Below are 22699 nucleotides of genomic sequence, written 5' to 3' on the forward strand. Positions count from 1 at the left end.
AGGTAGGTGCTTCTGGGCTCGATCCTCTGCCCTCACCTCCATAAAAAATAAAAAAGGGATGGCATCAAGTTAAAAATCTTCTGCACAGCAAAGGAAACCATCAAGAGTCTGAAAAAAGGGCCTACAAAATGAGAGACAATGTTTGCCATCTACTCCTCTGATAGAGTACTAATATCTAGAATATAAAGGAATGAAAAAATTAACACAGAAAATTTAAAAATGGACAACCAGAGCTGGACATGGTGGTGTATGCTTGTAATCCCAGTACTTGGGAGGCTGAGACAGGAGGATCATGGTTTGCAGACAGCTTCAGCTACTTAGTGAGGCCCTCTGCAATTTAGTGAAACCCTGTTTCAAATAAAGAGAGAAAAATAGGATTGGGGGTATAGCTCAGAAGTAGAATGCCACTGGGTTCCATCCTCAGTACTGCAAAAAGAAAAAAAAAATCATTTAAGGGATGCATAGGTACAGGAATTCCTATTTTATAACTGAAAGAAACTAAGGTTCAGAGAGATTAGCTTTAATATTACACAATGAATCATGGACGCAGCATTTGAATCCAGAGGTTCAGTGAACCTCTTTCCATTATATCATGGAACTTGGCAGGTATTTCAAAATATACTTTGCCTTTTTAATTTGATTAAAGAAGGAATCAGCATCTTAGGAAAGGTAATAAAATATTTGGTCTATAACACTGTCAGAAATATAAGAAATTCTGCTTTAAATTTTAGAGGTTGATATCTGATATTTGAAGTGTTTTTTGATACTGGGGCTTAAATCAAGGGATGTTCAACCATATCTTACCCCTTCTCTCCACCCTGCCTTTTTTCATTATTTAGAGACAGGGTCTTGCTAAATTGCATAGGCTGCCCTTGAAGTTGTGATCCTCCTGCTACAGCCTACTGAATATCAGAGATTGTAGGCATGATGTTTTAACCTGATCATACTTCATTATATTTCCATTCTAATATGTTCAAGAAGCATATATGTACCCAAGAGTGGTATATAAAACCTGTGTTTTAATTTTTTTTTTTTTTTTTTGTGGTACTGAGGGTGGAACCCAGGGGCTTTTCTACCTCCGGGCTATACTCTCAGACCTATTTTATCATTTTATTTGGAAACAGGGTCTCACTAAGTTGCTGAGAGCCTCACTAAGTAGCTGAGGCTGGCTTCGAACCTGTGCGATCCTCCTGTCTCAGCCTCCCAAGCGCTGGGATTACAAGCCTGCACCCTCACGCCCGGCTTAAAAACTGTGTTTTAGATAGTTACAGTGGCAAACTTAATAGTAGTGTTTCTGTAGTTGTATGTCTGCATGTGCTAGGATTGGCTCAGTAGAATACTTTTTTCTCATGATTTCTCTGAGATCCTGGGTTGACTTTGGATGATCCTGGTTTTTGTAATGAGTTCCAGGGCTACTGTCTGTTTTTGAATCTGTTTTAGTTTATCCTTAACACTATAAGAAGTGCTGTTCTTGCCATGTCATGAATAGAAGAGTATTCTGTAGTTAACTGGAATCAGGTGAAATTTCCATGACAGACAAGGAACTATTGCATTTAGTACCCTGTTCTGTTTCAGACAAATATAAGAAAGATTTTTGTAAGATGGTCCTGTGGTAAGTTTCTAAATACTAGCAAACTGAAATCTGGAAAGTCCCCTAATATTAATAATACCTATATAATTTACTGTGTTGACTTAGTATTTAATATCTTAGACATTTAGTTCAATTTTGTGGTTCATGAAGTATTTATAATCATTCATGTAATTATAAATTTTGGTATTTCTATCAGGCCACTTTTTAGCAACAGTAATTAATACCAGTTCCCTGATAGAAACTGCAACAAGATCTACCTGCTACTTAGTGAATGTATTGGGTAATTTTATATGTGAATTAGTAAATGAAAAAATTTCTAATATAACCTGGGAAATTCTGAAACTTACTTTTCTTAACTAACAAGATTCAGCTGTTTTTTAAAGAGCATTCAAGTACTACATTCATGCAAAAGGTCTTCTTTATTATGACAACTGATTTTTGTTTACTTAAGAGAACCTGTTACTAAAATAGTAATGAGGAAGGGTGTAATGTAAGTATAGTCATACACCCCTTGCTCTGCAAGTAACCAGAGTGCTATGTGTGCATGTTGTTCAGTCTCCTTTTGGAATGTGGAAGTAAAGTTGTGTTTTTCTCTCTTGTCCAGCTTAAAATGACCAATGTGTAATTTCAATGGAATAAATGGCGTCCAAAGTCACAGATGCTATAGTCTGGTATCAAAAGAAGGTAAGTTGATAGTCAAAGCTTTTAATTTTTTAAATTAAAATGTGGAGTTTTAGCTCCACATTTACTAAATGCTGTTAATTTATGTCACATCTTTGCCTAAAATAATGAATAGCTTTAGAGTTTTGAGTGGAAGGGGAAAATTATACTGATTTTTCTTGTGCTTCTCATAAATAAATTAGATAATGCCTTAAAATATTTCTTCTCACTTTACTCCACATTATTAAAGTAACTAGATTAATTATTGTAAGTTATACTATAAGCCAGATTTCCAGGATTGTGCATATGATTAGAAAACTATAAGAGAATAAAATTTTCTCTTGCTTTAATTTTTTTGGCAAGAAAGCTAGGTTAGCAAACTATTATTATTTTATTACTATTTTATGTCAGAGATTAGAGTTTTTAATCTGTTTGGTTAATTAATGCTGAATCTTTTCAGTAAAATAAGCAACTGGGGATTGTATTTTTCAAACTGAAATATTAAATGTTTATTTTGAAGTTTTAGGAGTAGTTGTCATCATAGCTATTTAATGAGCTGTGTCATCCTACATATTTCAAAATAAGTTTTATGAATGTTATGTTTTCTTTTATAAAGTCCAAAAGAAAAAAATAGAACTGTTTTGAACATAAAATAAACTATTTACTTCTGAGTATTATTTACATTCTTTAAAATATATGCTGTTTTTTAAAATATCTTGGATTTTAATTATGTGTAGAGAATTGTTTGTCTTCACATCTTAAAACATTTTTGATGCCTTATTTCAGGTTTCTATTAAAATATAATTACATCTGTAAAGCTTTTTTCATATGAGAGAAAACCATTTCTTAAATTTAGTTGAATTGGAAGTGGTAATTAAAACAGTTTAAAGATTAAACAAACCTAAGAATATAGTCTGTCTTTAGATATCTTGTTTGTTTCTGGGTAACATGCTACAGATATATAATATGTTTTTCATGTAAGTACCTAATTGGAAGTATTACTGCTGGTATGATTAACTCAATCTTTTGTGATTCTATAGTAGTGTCACCTATACTTTTGAAGTATAAATAAAAGAATGTTCTCAAGGAAAACAAAAACAAAATTAAGAGAAAATATTTTTACATGTATCTTTGAAAGTCTTTTTTCTAATTTCTACTTAGGTGGGTAATGTTTTTAAATATATATTACATTTAAAAATTTTTTAAACACTTTGTTTATCTGGGTTTTTATGTTAAATGTTTCAAACCTCATTGAAGACCATTTATAGAACATACTTGGCTGGCTGGTTGACCTTTTTTTAGGATTGGAGGGTTTGAAATATAATACATACAGTTAGCACAGTAACACCTCTCTTATCTGAGGGTCATTTACCTAGCAGCTTTGGATATGTGCAACCAAAAAATTGTCCCGAGCAATCATAACAAATGCGATAGATTATACCAACAAATATACTCATGTATTTTATGTTAGGAATTTGCGAGAGACAATTAGATTTCACTTATTTTATTTTTAAAAAGGGTTCTTTTTTGTCTTTTTGGAACTGGGGATCGAACCCAGAGCGCAACACTTGCAAAGCAGGTGCTTTTCCACTGAGCTACATCCTGGCCTCCAGTTGTTCTGTTTTTAGAATTTTAGTTTCTAGCCAGGGGTGGTGGCGCACCCTTGTAATCCCAGCATGTAGGACGCTGAGACTGGAGGATCACAGTTCATGGACAGCCTCAGCTACTTAGTGAGGTCCTTTGCAACTCAGTGAGACCCTATTTCAAAATAAAGAATAAAAAATAGGGCTGAGTGTAACTCAGAGGTAGAATGCCCATGGGTGCCATCCCCAATACCCCCCCCCAATTTAAGTTTCTAATTAATTAATTAACTAATTTTGGTATTTTGGATGGAAGATAGAGGCATTCTACCTCCAAGTTCTACCCCCAACTCAATTTTATTTCTTATTTGGAGAGAGGGTCTCACTGAGTCGCAGAGGGCCTCACTAAGTTCCTGAGGTTGGCTTCAAACCTGCGGTATTTTTGTCTCAGCATTCTTTTTTTTTTATGTTTTATTTTATTGGTGCACTATAGTGTCACATCATAATGTGGATCATGTTGACAATGGCATATATTCACACAGTACTTGGTGCCCTTTTCCCACTTCTTCCCCTTTTCTCTCCCTCCCAATACTGAGTAATAATGTTATATTCACATGTATACACATATTCGAATGTAGTTTTTTCACTGATTAACCTCAGCCACCTTCTTCTGCCCCTCCTTTCTGGCTTTGCTGAGGTCTCCCCTCAGTTATCTGGAGTCCCTCTGGTATCACAAATATTCCCCAGCTTGAGCATATTAGAGAAAACATACGTCCCTTCTCCTTCTGTGCTTGGCTGATCTCACTTAACATAATGCTCTCCAGGTCTTTTCATCTTCTTGCAAATGACATGATTTTGTTCTTCTTATTGCTGAGTAGGATTCCATTATGTGTATTTCCTTTTTTTTTTTTTTGCGGGTCTGGGGATGGAACCCAGGGGCATTCAACCTCCGAGCTACACCCCCTGCCCTATTTTTTATTCTTTATTTTGAAACAGGGTCTGCCTCACTAAGTAGCTGAGGCTGTCCACGAACCACGATCCTCTGGTCTCAGCCTCCCGAATGCGGTGATTACAAGTGTGCGCCACCACACCTGGATTGTATTTCCCATAATTTTGCAATCCATTCATCTGTTGATGGAGATCTAGGTTGGTTCCATATTTTGGCTATTACAAACTGTGCTGCTATGAACATGGGTATGTATATGTTACTGTAGTTCTCTGATTTCAACCCCTTTGGAAAGATACCCAGGAGTGGTATAGCCAGATCATAACATGGAGCCATTCCCAGTTTTCTAAGGAATCTCCACACAGATCTTCATAGTGGCTGTCTCAGTTTCATGTACTGGGCGTAGAAGCATGTGCCACTATGCCCAGCTTTTGTTTTTAATTTAAATTTCAAATTTAATTTAAATTTAGTTTTAAATTTATTTTCTTTTTAATTTTCTTGAAGAAATACATGCTAATACTTTGAAAGATTATTATTTTAAGACTTACTGCAAGGAAAAGAACAGAAAGGAAGTAAGAAAATAACCAATTTTATAGTACCTTTCTCTATCCTCTGAATTCTATTTCCTAAAGAGAGTCATTTAAAATTCTTTATAACTCAGTGGTTCTCAGACCAAAGTTCTGCTACTCCTCAGTCCTAGTAGGGGATTGAGGAGAGAGAGAGGAGTGGCAAATGTTGAGCATGAAATTTTGGTTTTTATAGTTGCTTTGAGAGAATACTACATAGCATTTGTAGCTAGGAGTCAGATATTCAGTGTCACACAATTCCCTAAATTAGGGTCTGTAAAATTTTTCTAAAAAGGCCTAGATAGTACATATTTTAGGCTTTGAGTTCCATAAAGTCTCACTAGAAATAGCCAACTCTGCCATTTTAGCACAAAAGCCACCATAGACAATATGCAAAATTAATCAGCATAACTGTCTTCTCATAAATATTAATTTGCAAAAAGAAAAAAGAAAAATAAATTCCAGGCCACAGGCTGCTGACATGTGCTCTGAGACAGTCTCATATAACAAAGAATTGTTCTTTTTAAAATGCAGTAGTGCCCTGTTGAATAACATTGTTTATTTTTTATTGTATTTACGTTTTTAAGTATACCTAGTTTGTTTTTTTCTTATCATTTCGTATATGCTACTTGTTCATTTATTTCTGACTGTATGATAACAATTTAGATCGTTCTTTCTTTCTTTCTTTCTTTCTTTCTTTCCTTCTTTCCTTCTTTCCTTCTTTCCTTCTTTCCTTCTTTCTTTCCAATCCTGGGGATGGAACCCAGGGACATTCTACCCCCAAGCTACACCCCCAGCCATATTTATTTTTTTATTTTGAATCAGGATTTCACTGAGTTGCAAAGGGCCTCACCAAGTAGTAGTTGAGGCTGTCCGCGAACTGTGATCCTTCTGTCTCAGTCTCCCAAATGCTGGGATTACAAGTGTGTGCCACCACGCCAGGCATGCTTTTTATTTCTTTAATAAAGTTCTCTTAGCCTCCTCTTCCTATGTTCCTAGTGACTAAAAAGTTTTTTGTTCATTGCTTACACGAAGTATTTTATTTGCTTGCACAGATTATTATATTTGTATCTCAGTCATTTATAACTGTGCTCTATAATGTATTAAGATGATATTTCCAGTCTGCAATTTTGTTTTTCTTGGCTTGGTTTTTTGAATTCATTTCCAAAGTCTCTGATAGAACTGTAAAACTTATTTGCTGCAATCAGTAACCTTCAGGTATTCTTTTACTTTTTCTCTCCCTTTGGAATGAACCTTCTAAAACTCTATCCTCCTGCTCTCTACTGGACAGATTGTTCTCAAGTCTTGCCTCATGGCTGCTATCTTGGTGTTTTCTTTTATCATTAGCTGGAGAGTTTTCCTCCCAGCTCTTAGATCATACAGATTTGTTTTACTCTTAAGCATATGCCTATAAAAAATCCTTTTGTGTGTGTGTGTGTGTGGGGCACTAGGGATTAAACTCAGGGGCATTCTTTTTCTGTGCTATACCCTCTACCCTATTTTATTTTATTTTTATTTGGAAACAAGGTCTTCTAGAGTGATGAGAGTCTCATTACTTGCTGGACTGCCCTTGAACCTGTGGTCCTTCTCTTTCAGCCTCTCAAGTACTGGGATTACTAGCGTGTGCCACCATGCCTGCTCAAAAAAGTATTTTTAAAGATGTTTATGCTTCAGTGAAAAAAAGTATTGAGACTGATACTTGCTGATTATTTGACCTTAGGCAAATACTTGTATTTCTCTGAGCTTCAATGACCACTTCTCTACATTGACTAGATAGTGGCTTCAGCCTGTTTTCTTTTCTTTTTTTTCATTTATTTATTTATTTATTTATTTATTTTATTTATTTTTTTTGGTGGTACTGGGGGTGGAACCCAGAGGCCTTCTACCTCTGGACTATACTCTCAGACCTATTTTATATTTTTATTTGGAAACAGGGTCTCACTAAGTAGCTGAGGCTGGCTTCAAACCTGTGCTATCCTCCTGTCTCAGCCTCCCAAGCGTGGGGATTACAAGCGTGCGCCACCATGCCTGGCCAGCCTCTTTTCAATCATGGATTCTTTTGAAATTTCCATGAAAGTCAAGGATCTTACTTTTGGGAAAAATTGTATATAATATTTATAACTAAATGTCACTTCTGACTTGGAATCCAGATTAAAATGCCTTGTATTAGATGATTTAAAATTTTTTGAAAATTAAACTATAAATAAAACCCAGAAACATTTACTTTATTTTCTTGAATATTGTTTGTTGGACTTACTCTAGAGTCATTTTTCCCTGTTGGAAAATGGTACTATTTTTATATTTTTGAGTACTGAATACTAGCTATTTCCAGAAACCATTACTTTACTCTTGGACCATTTTGAACATGAGCTCTAATGTGATATGAAATTTCCAGGAGAAAATAAAAACAAATCACTTAAAATGATTATAAATATGAATAGAAACTCAAAGTATCTTGTATTTAAAAATTAAAAGCCAGCTGTGGTGGCACACACTTGTAATCCCAGTACTTGGGAATCTGAGACAGGAGGATCACGGATTCATGGTCAGCCTCAGCAATTTAGCGAGTCCCTCAGCAATTTAGTATGACTCTGTTTCAAAATAAAAAATAAAATAGAGCTGAGAGTGTAACTCAGAGGTAGAACATCTCTAGGTTCAGTCCCCTCTAATTCCCCCAAATAAATAAATAAAAATAAATTATGCATGGTTTACTTAGAGATATTTGAAGTCTCTTAATATCTAATTTTAAACTTTATATTTTACCTCTCATAGCCATCATAATAATGAGTAATTTGAAAACTATTATTACAAAGCAGTTTTCGGTAATTATCTTGCAAGAACAGTTTATGCTACAAGAATGACAACTGGGGAGAAAATCAGGGTAGTTTCTGGTTAGTAGTGGCTGTTGAGTATTTTTTATAATAAAATGCTTTGCTCTTATATTTCTAATTTCTCATTTCCAAGGAGAAGGAATTATTTATCTTTGAGAAGGCATCTTAAATAGGGATCTAATAGTTTTATGTATTAAAAAATAGTTGACACACTAAGTATTTCTTTAAAAAATATAATACCCAATAAGATTCTTTTGTGAATATTCCGATAAAATTATGAGAGAATGAAATTCTATTTTCAGGGGGAAATATATAAAGAAAGGGAGACCTACAAATATCCTCTAAACTTACTTTATTTATTTTCATGGTAGTACTGGGGTTCCTGGAAGCCCTTCTGCCTCCGGGCTACACTCCCAGACCTATTTTTGCATTTTTATTTGGAAACAGGGTCTCCTAAGCCAGAGCGCGCGGCTGGCTTCGAACCTGCGTGATCCTCCTGTCTCTGCCTCCCAAGCGTGGAGATTACAAGCGGGCGCCACCACGCCAGGCGTTTTTTTTTTTTTTTTTTTTTTTTTTTGGTACTAGGAATCTAGGGATTGATCTCAGGGGAATTCTATCTCTAAGCTATACCCCCAGCCTTATTTTTATTTTGAAATAGGGTCTCACTAGGTTGATGAAAGTCTTATGCTGAGGCTATCCTCAAACCTGCATTCCTCCTGTTTTAGCCTCCAAAGTACTAGAATTACAAGCAGACACCACCACACCCAGCTTCCCCTAAATTTAAAAGGAAGGAAAAGCACTAACACCATTGTATAGAGATAGTAAAACAGTAGCTTATAGAACTGAGGAAGAACCATATGATATATATTTTGGTCATTGTATTTAAGTAGTTTATGGCCAACAAGAAAACATGGGTGAAGCTGGGCATGGTGGGGCACTCTTGTAGTCCCAGTACTTGGGAGGCTGAGACAGGAGGATCTCAGGTTCTTAGTCAGCCTTAGCAACTTAGTGAGCTCTCTGCAACTTGAGACCCTGTTTCAAACTATAAATAAATAAATAAATAAATAAATAAATAAATAAAAATAGAGCTGAGAGTGTAGCTCAGAGGTAGAATGCCCCTGAGTTCAATCCATAGTACTACACATAACATGATGAATTTGTCTAAAGGTGAGCCAGCAGTGAGATTCATTTGTGAGAAGCTAGTCTGAGTAACAATAATTTGATTGATAAATGCTGTCAACTATAATTAGTTGAGAACTTTAAATTCTCTCCTTTTCTAGTAAAATTCTGCTATATTTAAATGTGCATTTGTGCGTGTGTGTGTGTGTGTGTGTGTGTGTGTGTGTGTGTGTATACACTTAACTACATATGTAGAGTATTTCAGAGTAGATCTCGCCCAGGTTGCACAGTTGATTAAGAAGTATTAAACCTCAGCTTTCAATTCCAAAAACCTGTGCTCGTACTTACTGTTAAGATTCTCCTTTCTGAGCAAGGCTCGGTGGTATACACCTGTAATCTCAGTATTTGGGAGGCTGAGACAGGAAGATCAAAGGTTGGAGGCCAGCTTTATCAATTTAGCAAGGCCCTCAGCAATTTATACCATTTCTCAATAAAAAATAAATAGGACTGGGACTATGGCTCACAGGTAGAATGCCCCTGTATCCAATCCCCAGTAAACCTCCCCCCACCAACAAACACACAAAAGATTATCCTTCCTGCATCAATCAGGAACTTTTTCCCAGTAATACAAATCCAGGACAAACTGTCTTAAGAGGGGAAGTTTTTTGGCTTTTGAGCTAAACAATTAGTGGTGAGGCTTAACTCAGAGTTGACTGAATCCCAAGTTCATAGCTATTTCAGATGTGTCTGTGTGTCTCTTTTTTCCTCCCCTTCTTTTCTTGAATTGGCTTATTCCTTCCGACTTGTCATGATTTGGATTCAGAATGTCTCCTAAGCTAATGTGTAGGCAGTGTGGCTAGGTTCAGAGGTGATATATGGTGGCAGGGGATGGAGCTGGGGTGGTGGCCAGGGACTGTATCTGCTCCTGGCTGTTCCCTGTCTCACTTTGTTGCCATGAGCTGAGGGTGGTTTTCCTCCCTCTGCCATGCCCTGAAGCTCCTCCAAGCCATTCTGCCACTTGAGCCAGCTGGCCATGGACTGAAACTTTCAAAACTATGAGCCAGTAAACTTTTCTTTTTCTGGGTTGTGCTTGTCAGGCATTTTAGTCACAGTGATGAAAACTGACTAGAATACTACCATAGAGGACTTTTTATATGTTGTTAGAATAAGCCCTGAGGCACTTCTAGATAATTCTTTTAGTTCTGGGAGAAAAGCATATGTGAGAAGGGCTGGATACAATGGGTTTCCAACCCCAAACTGTTTCTTACCATTATCCCTGGTGGAAGAACATCTACTTTGTTAGATAATGCGTTCTCTACATGCCATAGAGCAGGGGATGAGTAGCTAAAGAGGGTAAAACCCCAGTTGGCCTAAGTTGATTATGGAATCCTATTTGCCTTGCCAGTGATTGACTTAGAAGGGGGCATGTACGGCCGGGCGTGGTGGCGCACTCTTGTAATCCCTGCGCTTGGGAGGCAGAGACAGGAGGATCGCTCAGGTTCAAAGCCAGCCGCGCACGCTGGCTTAGGAGACCCTGTTTCCAAAATGAAAAATGTAAAAATAGGTCTGGGAGTGTAGTCCGGAGGTAGAAGGGCTTCCAGGAACCCCAGTACCACCAAAAAAAAAAAAAAAAGAAGGGGGCTTGTATTCCATTTCTGCCTAATAAGCCATGACGCCTTCTAGGAAGTCTTCCATTTCTTTAAAATAGAACCAATAATATTAATAATAGCCACAGTTACATGTTTATTATGTGCCAGGCACTTTTTAAGTGTTTTACATACATTAGCTAATTCAAGTAAATGAATGAAGTATGTTTTCCTGTCATTGGCATCGGTGGATAAGGCTCTGCTGCCTCAAATATTTGTATGAACCTTGCTCCATAGAGAGGAGTTTTCCAACGAGTAGAGGGTATCAGAACTAAAAAATGGAAAGGACCTGAGTTCTTCAGGACATTTTGAGCCATAGAATTAACAATCTCTGGAAATGTTCTACTCTGAGACTTCTTAGTGTCTAAAATAATATATTTCCCAGTACATGGGAAGCCAAGAGAGGAAGATCACAGGTTCATGGCCAGCCTAAGCAACTTACAAGACCCTCTACAACTTAGTTTTAAGTAAATAAAATAGGACCAAGAGTATAGCTCAGGTGGAATGCCCTAGGGTTCTACCCCCAGTACCCAAAACAAGAGATTTCCTTATTTTACTCTACTCAGTAATTTACAGTTGGGTATTTTAGTTCCTTGTAGCTGAAAGTATACTAAGTGATACACAGAAGAGGTTTCTGATGGGGTATAATTTTTCTTTTCTTTTTCTTTTTGGTGGTACTGGGGTTCCTGGAAACCCTTCTACCTCCGGGCTACACTCCCAGACACCTTTTTTTTTTTAATATATTTTTATTTGGAAACAGGGTCTCTTAAGCCAGCTTCGAACCTGCGCGATCCTCCTGTTTCCGCCTCCCAAGCGCGGGTATTACAAGCGTGTGCCACCACGCCTGGCGGTCTGATGGGGTTTAATTTTTCATACAGTCCTTTTTTTTTTTTTAACCTCAGGATTGATACACCAGTAGATAGAAAATAAAGGTCTGTCAAAAAAGAAGTACTAGACAGGGGGTAAGGCCAGTACTTTGGGAGGCTGAGACAGGAGGACTGATTGCAGGTTTGGGTACAGCCTTAGGATTGTAGCAAGACTCTCAGCAACTTAGACCATGTTACTAAATAAAAAGGGACCATGTTAAAAAAAATGAGACCATATTATAAAAAAAAGGCCTGGAATATTCTATCCACTGTAGCATTCGCATACATGCGCGCACACGCGCGCGTACACACACACACATAAAAGAAAGAACTACATTGTTTATTATATTCCATTTGTATATTACATTCCATTTGTCTGTTTATTATATTTCATATCTCTGCTATATTTTCTCTTTTTCTTGGGCCATATTCTGATATGTGCTATTTAAATCTAATGTTATTTTAAACTGCTTTACAGTATGATGTGGTTGAAAGAATACTGTTCTTAAGAATCAGAAATTTGATTTGTGACATTTACCAGTTTGTACTGCTAGTTATTACTTAATCTCAGAACCTCAGTTCCTCCTTTGTAAACTATAGACAGTAGTGCTTCCCTTATGTGCTTCACAAGATTGTGAAAGGAGCAAATTAACTTTATGATTTTTATTTGTATTTATTTATTTTTTGTGGTGCTGGGAATGAAATCCAGGGCCCTTCTACCTCCGGGCTACACTCCCAGACCTCTTTTATATTTTATTTGGAAACAGGGTTTTATAAAGTTGCTGAGAGCCTCACTAAGTAACTGAGGCTGGCGTCGAACCTGCGCAATCCTCCTGACTCAGCCTCCCAAGTACTGGGATTACAAGTGTGCACCACCACGCTCAGCTTAACTTTATGATTTTTAAAAGGTTTTAAAAAGTGGTTTATGAATTGTTAAATATCAAGTGTCACTCTTAAAGATGCTATTAGTGCTCTTTGGGTTGGAGCCTAGGTTGCAGTGGCATAGTTGAATGTACTAGTAAGATCAGAATAGTGGGTGAATACAGGAGCCTCTGTGGTGCCTTCCATTAGAAAGTGATGAAGCAATTGAAATCAGCCAGAATGCCAAATATACTTTTACCTTCTCTCACTAAATCAAGATGAAGAGATATGGGGTGTAGGAATATGGCACTGTGGTTCCTGCATGAAAACAGTGGCTGGTAGTTTTTAGACCTACATCACCACTTCTGCTATCATAGTTAAGTCTGCCAACAGAAAACTGAAGGAATTGGAAGACCAGTAGAAGCTCTACCTTTTGAGACATAATAACCTATAAAAAGGGCTAATTTATATAACAAAATACTGTTAGTTAGCTTATGATTGATATGTAATAGATAAGAAGTTAAGAGTATCTTCCAGTACCCAGTAGTTTTCCTAGTGACCATGACTGTGTTTCTCATACTCTTTCCATTTGCTAAAGAGGTGGTATTTGGAGAAGGCAATGCCAGAGATGCTGAATACCCCCTTTTAGCCATAGTGATCAGTGCGTGTATATATCTAACAACCTAAGCTGTTTCTACAAACTTTTAATGAAATTAGAGCTGGTGGAAAAGACTTGATTCTTTCATCCAAGAGAAGGAAGAAAGTGCGGAACAGCCCTCAAATGTGTTACCACAACCTGGAGAAAGTTGTGGACAGGAGGGGAGAATGATTCACAAGAGAATATACAGGGAAAAACAACCACAGGCAGCATGGTGCTCTGGTACGTGGGTTTTCTCTCCTCTTTCCTTACCTTCATCTTAACCTTTTTTAGTTGAATAAGTGACTAAATTAGTAAGAGGTTAAACTAAACTTTTGTTGAAGTTAGTTTGAATTGGGGGTGTAGTTTGGAAGTCAAATGGCCCTGAGTTTAGTCCCCAGTAACACACACACACACACACACACACACACACACACACACACACACACACACACACAATCTCCCCCCCCCCCCCTTCTCCCAGTATTTAGGAGGCTGAGACAGAAGGATTGTAGGTTTGTAGCCAGACTCAGCAACTCAGTGAGTTCCTGTTTCAAAATAAAGAATGAAGTACTTTGGAGGCCGAGACAGGATGATCATGGTTTTTTAGACAGCCTCACCTACTTAATGAGGACCACTGCAACTTAGTGAGACCCTGTTTCAAAATAAAGAACAAAAAAATGGGGCTGGGATTATAGCTTGGAGGTAGAATGCCCTTGGGTTCTTTATCTTTTAATATAAAATAAAATAGGGCTGTGGGTGTAGCTCAAAGATGGAATACCCCTGGCCCCTGGGTTTCATTCCCATTACCGTAAAAAAAAAAAAAAAAAAAAAAAAAAAGGACACTGTGTCTCAGTAAGTAGCAAGAACACTGTTTTGGAAAGCAGAAGTTTAAATCTGTGAGATTTGTTCTCACAGTCTGTATGATTTTGGGTTGCTTAACTTCTCTGAATTTTACTTCCCTTTGTATACAAAGGGATAATAAAACCATTTTCTGTATTTATTTGAGGATTGACTATGTAGTGTTAGTTTATTGCTAAACATAATGTATACCTTCAGTAAGTGTTATCTCTGTTACTACTTCATATTCCGCAAGATTAACAGAAGAATTGTTCCCCTAAACTTTTATCTCAGATTACTTTATTTCATGGATTCTAAAGATTCTAATTAGACTTAAAAAGGTATTTACTTGCAAATGAAAAACCTAAAATGTCAGACTTGTAATATCTAATATTAGATGAGTAGGCATTTAGTTGATGTTTGTTGTTTTAACACTTATACAGCAAAGTCATGATTAATTTGCATTTAAAAAACTCATGTTTAGCTGGGCGTGGTGTCGCATGCTTGTAATCTGTGGGTTTGGGAGGTGGAGACAGGAGGATCATCTTGCAGGTTCAAAGCCAGCCTTGCTGGCTTCAGAGACCCTGTCCCCCCACCCCCCCAAAAAAAAAAATAGGTCTGAGAGTGTTACCCGGTGGTAGAAGGGTTTCCAGGAATCCCAGTACGACCAAAAACTCATGTTTAGCTGGGTATGCTGATGCACAGCTTGTAATCCCAGCATTTAGGAGGCTGAGACAGGAGGATTGCTGTTTGGGGAGAGCCTCAGCTACTTAGTGAGGACCTCCACAACTTAGTGAGACCCTGTTTCAAAATGAAGAATAAAAAATAGGACTGGGGGTGTAGCTCGGAGATAGAATGCCCCTGGGTTCCATCCCCAGTAGGCCAAAACAAACAAACAAACAAACAAAAAGAAACCACAAAAAACCCTCTTGTCTACAAGTAATGTTATGTGCATATATGGATGTATTGCTATGAATCTCACATTTATCTACAATCACAATACACTAATTTAAAAAATAAAAGAAATTTTAACTTTAGCTGGGTACTGTGGTATACACCTGGATTCCTACTTACTTGGGAGGTTGAGGAAAAAGGACACCAAGTTTCAGGATAGTCTTTACAACTTAGCAATATTCTATTTCAAAAATAAAAATAGGAATGACTTAGGATGAGCTGGGCATGATGGTACACATTTGTAATCTCAGTACTTGGGAAGCTGAGATAGGAGGATTGCAGGTTGGAGGCCAGTCTCAAGCAATTTAGTGAGGCCTTCAGCAACTTAGCAAGAGGCCTTGTTTATAAAGGTAATAAGGCTAGGGGCATGACTTGGAGGTAGAATACCCTTGGGTTCAATCCCTAGTACCAAAATAAATTAAGAAAGAAGGAAGGGAGGAGAGAGAAGAGGGGAGGGGGAAGTTAAAGGAAAAGGAAAAGAAGAGAAGATGGCTGGGGCTTGAAACTTCATGTGTGAGGCCCATCCCCAGTACGGGCAAAAATCAAAACAAGAAATCCCTCAGTCCGCTTGCTTCAGTCCCTGACTGGTACTGTTTTCCACCTCTTCCCTTTTAATATCACTTAACTTGCCAAAAATAAGACTTGTCCTAATAGAAATAGATTGGCTAATTTAGTTGCTAAAATATTTGCCTTTTCATGTAGGGGTTTTCTTCCCCATTTTTGTCATAAAGTACTTAATTTTCCATCCACATCTTTTTTCCAGTTTGGATAGCTCTAGCCTAAATAATTTGGGCTTCAGTTTTGTTTACAAGGAAAAAAGAAACTAGTAAAGAGTTCAATTTTAGAGATCATCTAGTTTCCAGTAGACTCTTTATAGCTAAAAGACCTGAAGCCCATAGAGGCTAAAAACTTGATCACTGTTAAAAATTAGGGATAAACTGGGCGTGGTGGCGCACCCTTGTAATCCCAACATTCAGGAGGCAGAGACAGGAGGATTCCGGTTTGCAGCCAGCCTCAGCTACTTAGGGAGGCCCTTTGCAACTCAGTGAGACCCTGTTTTAAAAATTAAAAAAAAAAAAAGACTAAAAAATAGGGCTGGGGGTGTAGCTTGGAGATAGAATGCCCCTGGACTCTATCCCCAGTACCAGGGGAAAAAAATTAGGAATAAAACTTAAAGTTTGCTGACTTTTAGGTAACTGTTCCACCCATATGGAAGTTCCTTTAGGTTTTAGGTTTCTTTCTTTCTTTCTTTCTTTTTTCGGGGGTGACTTCTTTGGAGAGATATATGCCTTTTTTTTTTTTTTAAAGAGCTAGGACTACTGTTATGTAAGCATACATGTCGATTTTAACAATAGTAATGATATGAAGTTAGAGTTTGACCACACTTTTCAATAGCTTGTCCTCCAGAGTTATTCCATATATATTTTTTGTGATGATGAGATAAATTAGCTATCAAGATATATACTAACCAGGCATGGTGGTGTATGCTTGTAAACCCAACATTTGGGAGGCATCTGGGTTTGTGGACAGCCTCAGCTACCTAATGAGGCCCTCTGCAACTTAGTGAGACCCTGTTTCAAAATAAAGAAAAAAAATTAGGGCTGGCGGTGTAGCTTGGAGGTAGAATGCCCCTGGGTTCCATCCCTAGTGCCACCAAAAAAAAAAAAAAAAAAAAAAAAGATACTGTAAGAACCCTTATTTGTTTCCTAGGGCTTTCAAGACAAATGAGCACAAAGTGGGCAACTTAAAACAACAGAAATTAATTAATTAATTAATTAATATTTGCAGTTCAGAGAGCCAACTCCGAAATCAAGGTGTCAAAGAGTTGGTTATTTTTTGAAAAATGCTCTGACTATCCCAGGCTTTCTCCTATCTTCTGGTGAACAATTTGGTGTGTCAGTGCACCTATCAGTTTCTGCCTCCATCTTCACATTGCCTTCTTTACTCTATTTCTGTGACCTGTCCTCCTCTTCCAAGGACAATAGTCATTGCATTTAGGGTCCACAGCCGGGCGTGGTGGCGCGCTTGGGAGACTGAGACAGGAGGATCGCAAGGGTTCAAAGCCAGCCTCAGCTACTTAGGCTTTCAGCAACTTAGCGAGACCCTGTTTCCAAATAAAATATAAAAAAGGTCTGGGAGTATAGCCCGGAGGTAGAAAGCCTCTGGGTTCCACCCCTAGTACCACCAAAAAAAAAAAAAAAAAAAAAAAAGAGCCGGGCGCAGTGGCGCATGCTTGTAATCCCCATGCTTGGGAGGTAGAGAGAGGATGATCGCTCGGGTTTAGAGCCAGCCTTGCTGGCTTAAGAGACCCTGTTTCCAAGTAAAAAATATAAAATAGGTCTGGGAGTGTAGCCTGGAGATAGAAGGGCTTCCAGGAACCCCAGTACCACCAAAAAAAAAACAAAACAAAAAAAGAATTTAGGGTCCACATGAGTTAAGGCCTCATAATTAATCACATCTACAAAGAGCCTGTTTCCAGTTAAGGTGATTTCTGAGGTTACAACAGAAATGAATTTTGGGGGGACATTGTTAAACCCTCTACAGAAGTATAACTAAAGCATATATTGGTGTAGTGGATTCCCTGTAGAGCTTTATTTCCCAGTATAGCTGTATTCTATACAACCAGCACAGAACTGAGTAAGAGAAGACCAGGATCCTAAATATTTTCTTTCTGTCCTTAGAAGTTAAGATTTGTCAATCAGTTAGTTCCTCCTATAAGAAGAGTTAAGGAATAAGTTTGTGGAGAATTAAGAACAATTTTGTGCTTTCTGTTATTAAATACATAAATATATAGAATCTTTATCCAATGTTGTGACATTTACTGTCTTATATATAAAATCAGTTTTAAAGAAGTACATGTCAGGGTATCATGTAAATGTGCAGAGTATACATTTCTCACTATTCTAGTCTTGGAGGGTTGTCATATATTCTTTTGTGATAAATTAATGACCATCTCTTAAAATGCTGATAGTTTCTATTAGAATCAAAAATTGAATATAAAATATGCATTTAAGTGTATATAAATGCATTGTTTCAATCATAAAGTTAAAGGAAAGTTGAAGTGTGATATTTTAGAAATTCAAGTTCTTATGAAACCAAATATATGAAAATGTATTCTTTTCTGAAATTGCTATAGGCTATTAAAAAACTGTTCTCCCAGCCGGGCTTGGCGGCACACACTTGTAATCCCTGTGCTTGGAAGGCGGAGACAGGAGGATCGCGCAGGTTCAAAGCCAGCCGAGCGTGCTGGCTTAAGAGACCCAGTTTCCAAATAAAAATATAAAAAATAGGTCTGGGAGTGTAGCCTGGAGGTAGAAGGGTTTCCAGGAACCGCAGTACCACCAAAAAACAAACAAACCTGTTCTCCCTTTTTGTATTAGAGCTAATTATATTAAGCAGTTTAGACTGTATATTGGAAAGCATTTGTCTTTCTCGAAGAATCCTAGGTTAGCTAACCTTATATTTATTTATTGATTGATTGATTGTTGTGCTGGGGATGGAATCCGGAGGCTTTCTACCTTCGGGCTACACTCCCAGACCTATTTTCTATTTTATTTGGAAACAGGGTCTCACTAAGTTGCTGAGCGCCTCACTACGTAGCTGAGGCTGGCTTCGAACCTGCACGATCCTCCTTTCTCAGCCTCCCAAGTACTGGGATTACAAGCATGCGCCACCATGTCCGGCCTTTATTTTTATTTATTAATGTTGAGTGAGTGTCCTAACTTTCCCAAACTGTAGTTTCCTTGTTTATAACACTTAAGTGAGAATCCATTTAAAACAAGAAACTGTGGGTGCTATTGTACAATATGGTGACTAGAGAGAACAATTACGTATTGTATATTTGTAAAAGCTTGAAGAAAAGAATTTTGAAAGTTTTCACCACAACAAAGAATTGATAAATATAAATATTTGAGGTGATAGATATACTTAACCTAATTTAAACATTATGCAGTGTATACATGTATTGAACATTACATGTTACTCCATTAATATGTATAACTTTTATGGTTTTTGTTATCAGTTAATAAAAAGAATCTCTTAAGATTGTTCTGATGACTACAAGAGATTACATGTATAAACACTAAGCACAACGTTGGTGTAGGATAGGTATTCAATCCATCTATATTGCTAAAGCAGTACCCTGCCTTCTCTTCTGTTCCCTTTGGCTAGTTATTGACTGTTGTTGTTAGTAATACATTTGGTTCATTAAAGTTTTTGGCTAATTTTTAAATATTTACATTTTTATTATCTCCTAAAAAAGGAAAAATACTAGAAATAATACTAGTGAAAGGAAAAATGCTTTTTTTTTTTTTTTTTTTTTTTTGCGGGTTTGGGGATGGAACCCAGGGGCATTTGACCTCCGAGCTACACCCTCTTCCCTATTTTTCATTCTTTATTTTTGAAACAGGGTCTCACTAAGTTGTGGAGGGCCTACGTAGCTGAGGCTGTCTGTGAACCACGATCCGATCCTCTGGTCTCAGCCTCCGGAATGTTGGGATTACAAGCATGCATCACCATGCCCGACACAAAAAAATACCTTTTATAAGAAAAAAATGGTCAATTCTTTTCTATTTTTGAGAATTCTGTACTTGAATTTAATCAGTCATCTTTGGCTTTGCTTTAATTTCCACTACAAAATAGCTTTACCTCAATATGTATCATTCTTTATTTGGGATCATATGGAATACTGTTCTCTTGGTAAAGAAAGTTCTAGAAAAAAACAAATGATGCATTGAAGAGTGGATAAGTAGAACGGCCGTTTCTTTACCACTACTTACTTTTACATGGTAATTTTAAGGAATCACTATACTGTTTTGTGAATGTTCTGAGCATCTTTCTTTAAATGCCAAACTTTCAGCCAGGGATGGTGTGCGCACACCTGTAATCTCAGTACTTGGAAGGCAGAGACAGGAAGATCTCAGATTTGAGACCAGCTTCAGCAACTTAGTGAGACTCCCAGCAAACTCGTGAGACCCTGTGAAAAAAAAGTGTTAGGGATGTAGTTCAGAGATAGAACTCCCCTGGGTTCATTCCTCAGTAACACACACACACACACACACACACACACACACACACACACACACAGCCACTTTAATTAATTAATTAATTAATTTATTTATTTATTTATTTATTATTTTTGGTACTGGGGATTGAACCCAAGAAGCATTCTACCTCCAAGCTATACCCCCAGCCCTATTTTTTAATTCTTTATTTTGAAGCAGGGTCTCACTAAGTTGCAGAGGGCCTGAGTAGCTGAGGCCAGCTGCAAACCTGTGATCTCTCTCTCAGCCTCCCAAGTGCTGAGATTACAAGCATGCACCACCATGCCTGGCTACTTATTATAATTTTTGACTTTTTATAAAAGTTAATATTGAAAAATGGAATAGAAATGACCATTTTCTGATATTTTATCAATTTGTGGTAGTCATTGTTTATTATTTATGGCTTTGATCTATGATTCATTGATATATCTGTCCTTTGTTGTGAATTTTCACTTGGATCATTTATTTTGATTTATTGTTTAATCAATTATAAGGTAATGAATTACATTGCTTTAATGTAAAACATGAGAGAAGCCTTCTCCTTGAGTAAAATTTCAAGTACTCCAAGAAACTGATTTTGCTGTTAATACAGGTCTTTCTATGAGTCAGAAACTTTTATATCTTTCTTAAAAGTGATTTCTTTTTCATTTCTTTGCGGGTCTGGGGATGGAACCCAGGGGCATTCGACCTCTGAGCTACACCCCCTGCCCTATTTTTAATTATTTTGAAACAGGGTCTCATATAAGTTGCAGAGGGCCTAAGTAGCTGAGGCTGTATGTGAACCGCAATTCTCCAGTTTCAGCCTCCTGAATGCTGGGATCACAAGTGTGCGCCACCACACTCAGCTTTTTAAACCTTTATATCTTTCTTGACCCCCACCCCCAAGCTATTATTGTTTGAGGTTACATTGAGCTGGAATCTAATTATTTTTCTTTTTGTGTGTATGGTAATGGGGGTTGAACCAATTAGTATTTTACCTCCTAGTTACACCACCAGCCCTATGTTTTTTTATTCTTTTTTTTTTTTTTTTTTTTTTTTTTTTTTTGGTGGTACTGGGGATGGAACCCAGGGGGCTTCTACCTCCAGGCTACACTCCCAGACCTATTTTTTATATTTTATTTGGAAACAGGGTCTCTTAAGCCAGCTGAGACTGGCTTTGAACATGCGTGATCCTCCTGTCTCAGCCTCCTAAGCTTGGGGATTACAAGCGTGCGCCTAGCCTTATTTTTACTTTGAACCAAGATCTTGATAAGTTGCTAGGGTCTTACCAAGTTTATGAGGTTGTCCTTGGACCTGACATCCTAATGCCTGAGCCTCCTAAGTACTGGGATTACTGATGCACATCACCATGCCCAGCTAGAATCTAACTTTTTACTAAAGAATTAGGTAATTTAGAGATTAACCTTTCTAGTATCTTTATTTGACAGATGAGACACTGAGATGAGAGAGCAGGGAACTCAAGTCTTATCTTGCTTATTTTTTTCTTAACTTGATCTAGAGATTTTGTCAACTGTACCATGAACTATAGAATTTCTCTTTTTGAACTAGTAGATCCTGTACATAGTTCAGATAGCAGAATCAATACCCATGAGTAAAGAAAATAGCAAAATACAAAAACCAAAAGCTTTGTACTGTTCCTTAGCAATAGCCTCTGAGCTGCTATTGGATAATGTTTACAGATTTGAAGGTCATATGCTTTACCCATATGAGTATAAGGGTGCTGGGCTCACCAAAACAGTATCTGTAGAAATTGTTCATTTATTTTTAAGTCCTTTGAGACATCTTTTCATAATGCTCAGACACTATGAGTACATAAATATCTAAATACTAAAGTGCTTATTTTATATTTGTTCTCTTTAGAAGATGATTGTTTGGTAATAGAGGGCTTTTGTTTTGTAGGTACTATGGTATGTCAGAACTAGGGATATCTACGTAGTGTATAACTGTTTTGAAAGGCTGTGTCATTTGCTTATGTTTTTTTTTTGGATAAATAGAATACTTATTCCATGAAATAGAAGCACTTATTTACCTACAGCAGTTGCCAGATACAGTACCTAAAATTAAAGTAGTTGTTTACACAGGTAGAAGGAGATCAAAGAAGCATTATTTAAATAGAGGTGGAGTTTTTTTTTTTAAATGAATAAAGCTTCTTGTACCTATTGGGTTTTAGACAGAAAAACATTTTATGACATACTGGAAAATTAGTCTCTGACATTTTTATTCTCTGGTGACTGTTTCCTTATTTATTTATTTTCCATCTCTAAGCTACACCCCCAGCCATCTTCTTGTTCTGAAACAGGATCTCCCTAAGTTGCTAAGAGTCTCAATACACTGCTAAGACTGCTGGAACTTGTGATCCTCCTGTCTCAACCTCCCAACTACTAGGATTACAATCATGAGCTACCATTCCCAGCTATGAATAAATTTAAAACAGAAGTGTTTATCAAGGATATGTTTGCCAGTTATGTTCCAAATATCCTAAAGTCAGTTTCTCTTTTACTATGGCAACAGACGTAATAGTGGAATAAATTTGTACATTACCATTGGCAGCCTAAAATTA

At 37.2% G+C, this 22699-nt stretch overlaps 1 protein-coding gene across 6 annotated transcripts in view; it reads left to right on the forward strand.

Annotated features, from left to right (window-relative positions):
• Positions 1 to 2230: 2230 nt before the first annotated feature.
• The window catches only part of PHTF2 (putative homeodomain transcription factor 2), a gene marked incomplete at both ends in the record, with an annotated part of 116736 nt that continues 96267 nt past the window's right edge, over positions 2231 to 22699 (forward strand). For all 6 annotated transcript variants that reach the window (XM_080701028.1, XM_080701030.1, XM_080701029.1 and 3 more), the window contains one exon: positions 2231 to 2275. In XM_080701028.1, coding sequence (XP_080557154.1) covers positions 2231 to 2275 — 45 coding nt within the window. The remainder of the gene's footprint in view (positions 2276 to 22699) is intronic.

The sequence above is a fragment of the Muscardinus avellanarius genome (genome assembly GCF_963383645.1).
Source record: "Muscardinus avellanarius genome assembly, chromosome: 9".
NCBI classification, from domain to species: Eukaryota; Metazoa; Chordata; class Mammalia; order Rodentia; family Gliridae; genus Muscardinus; species Muscardinus avellanarius.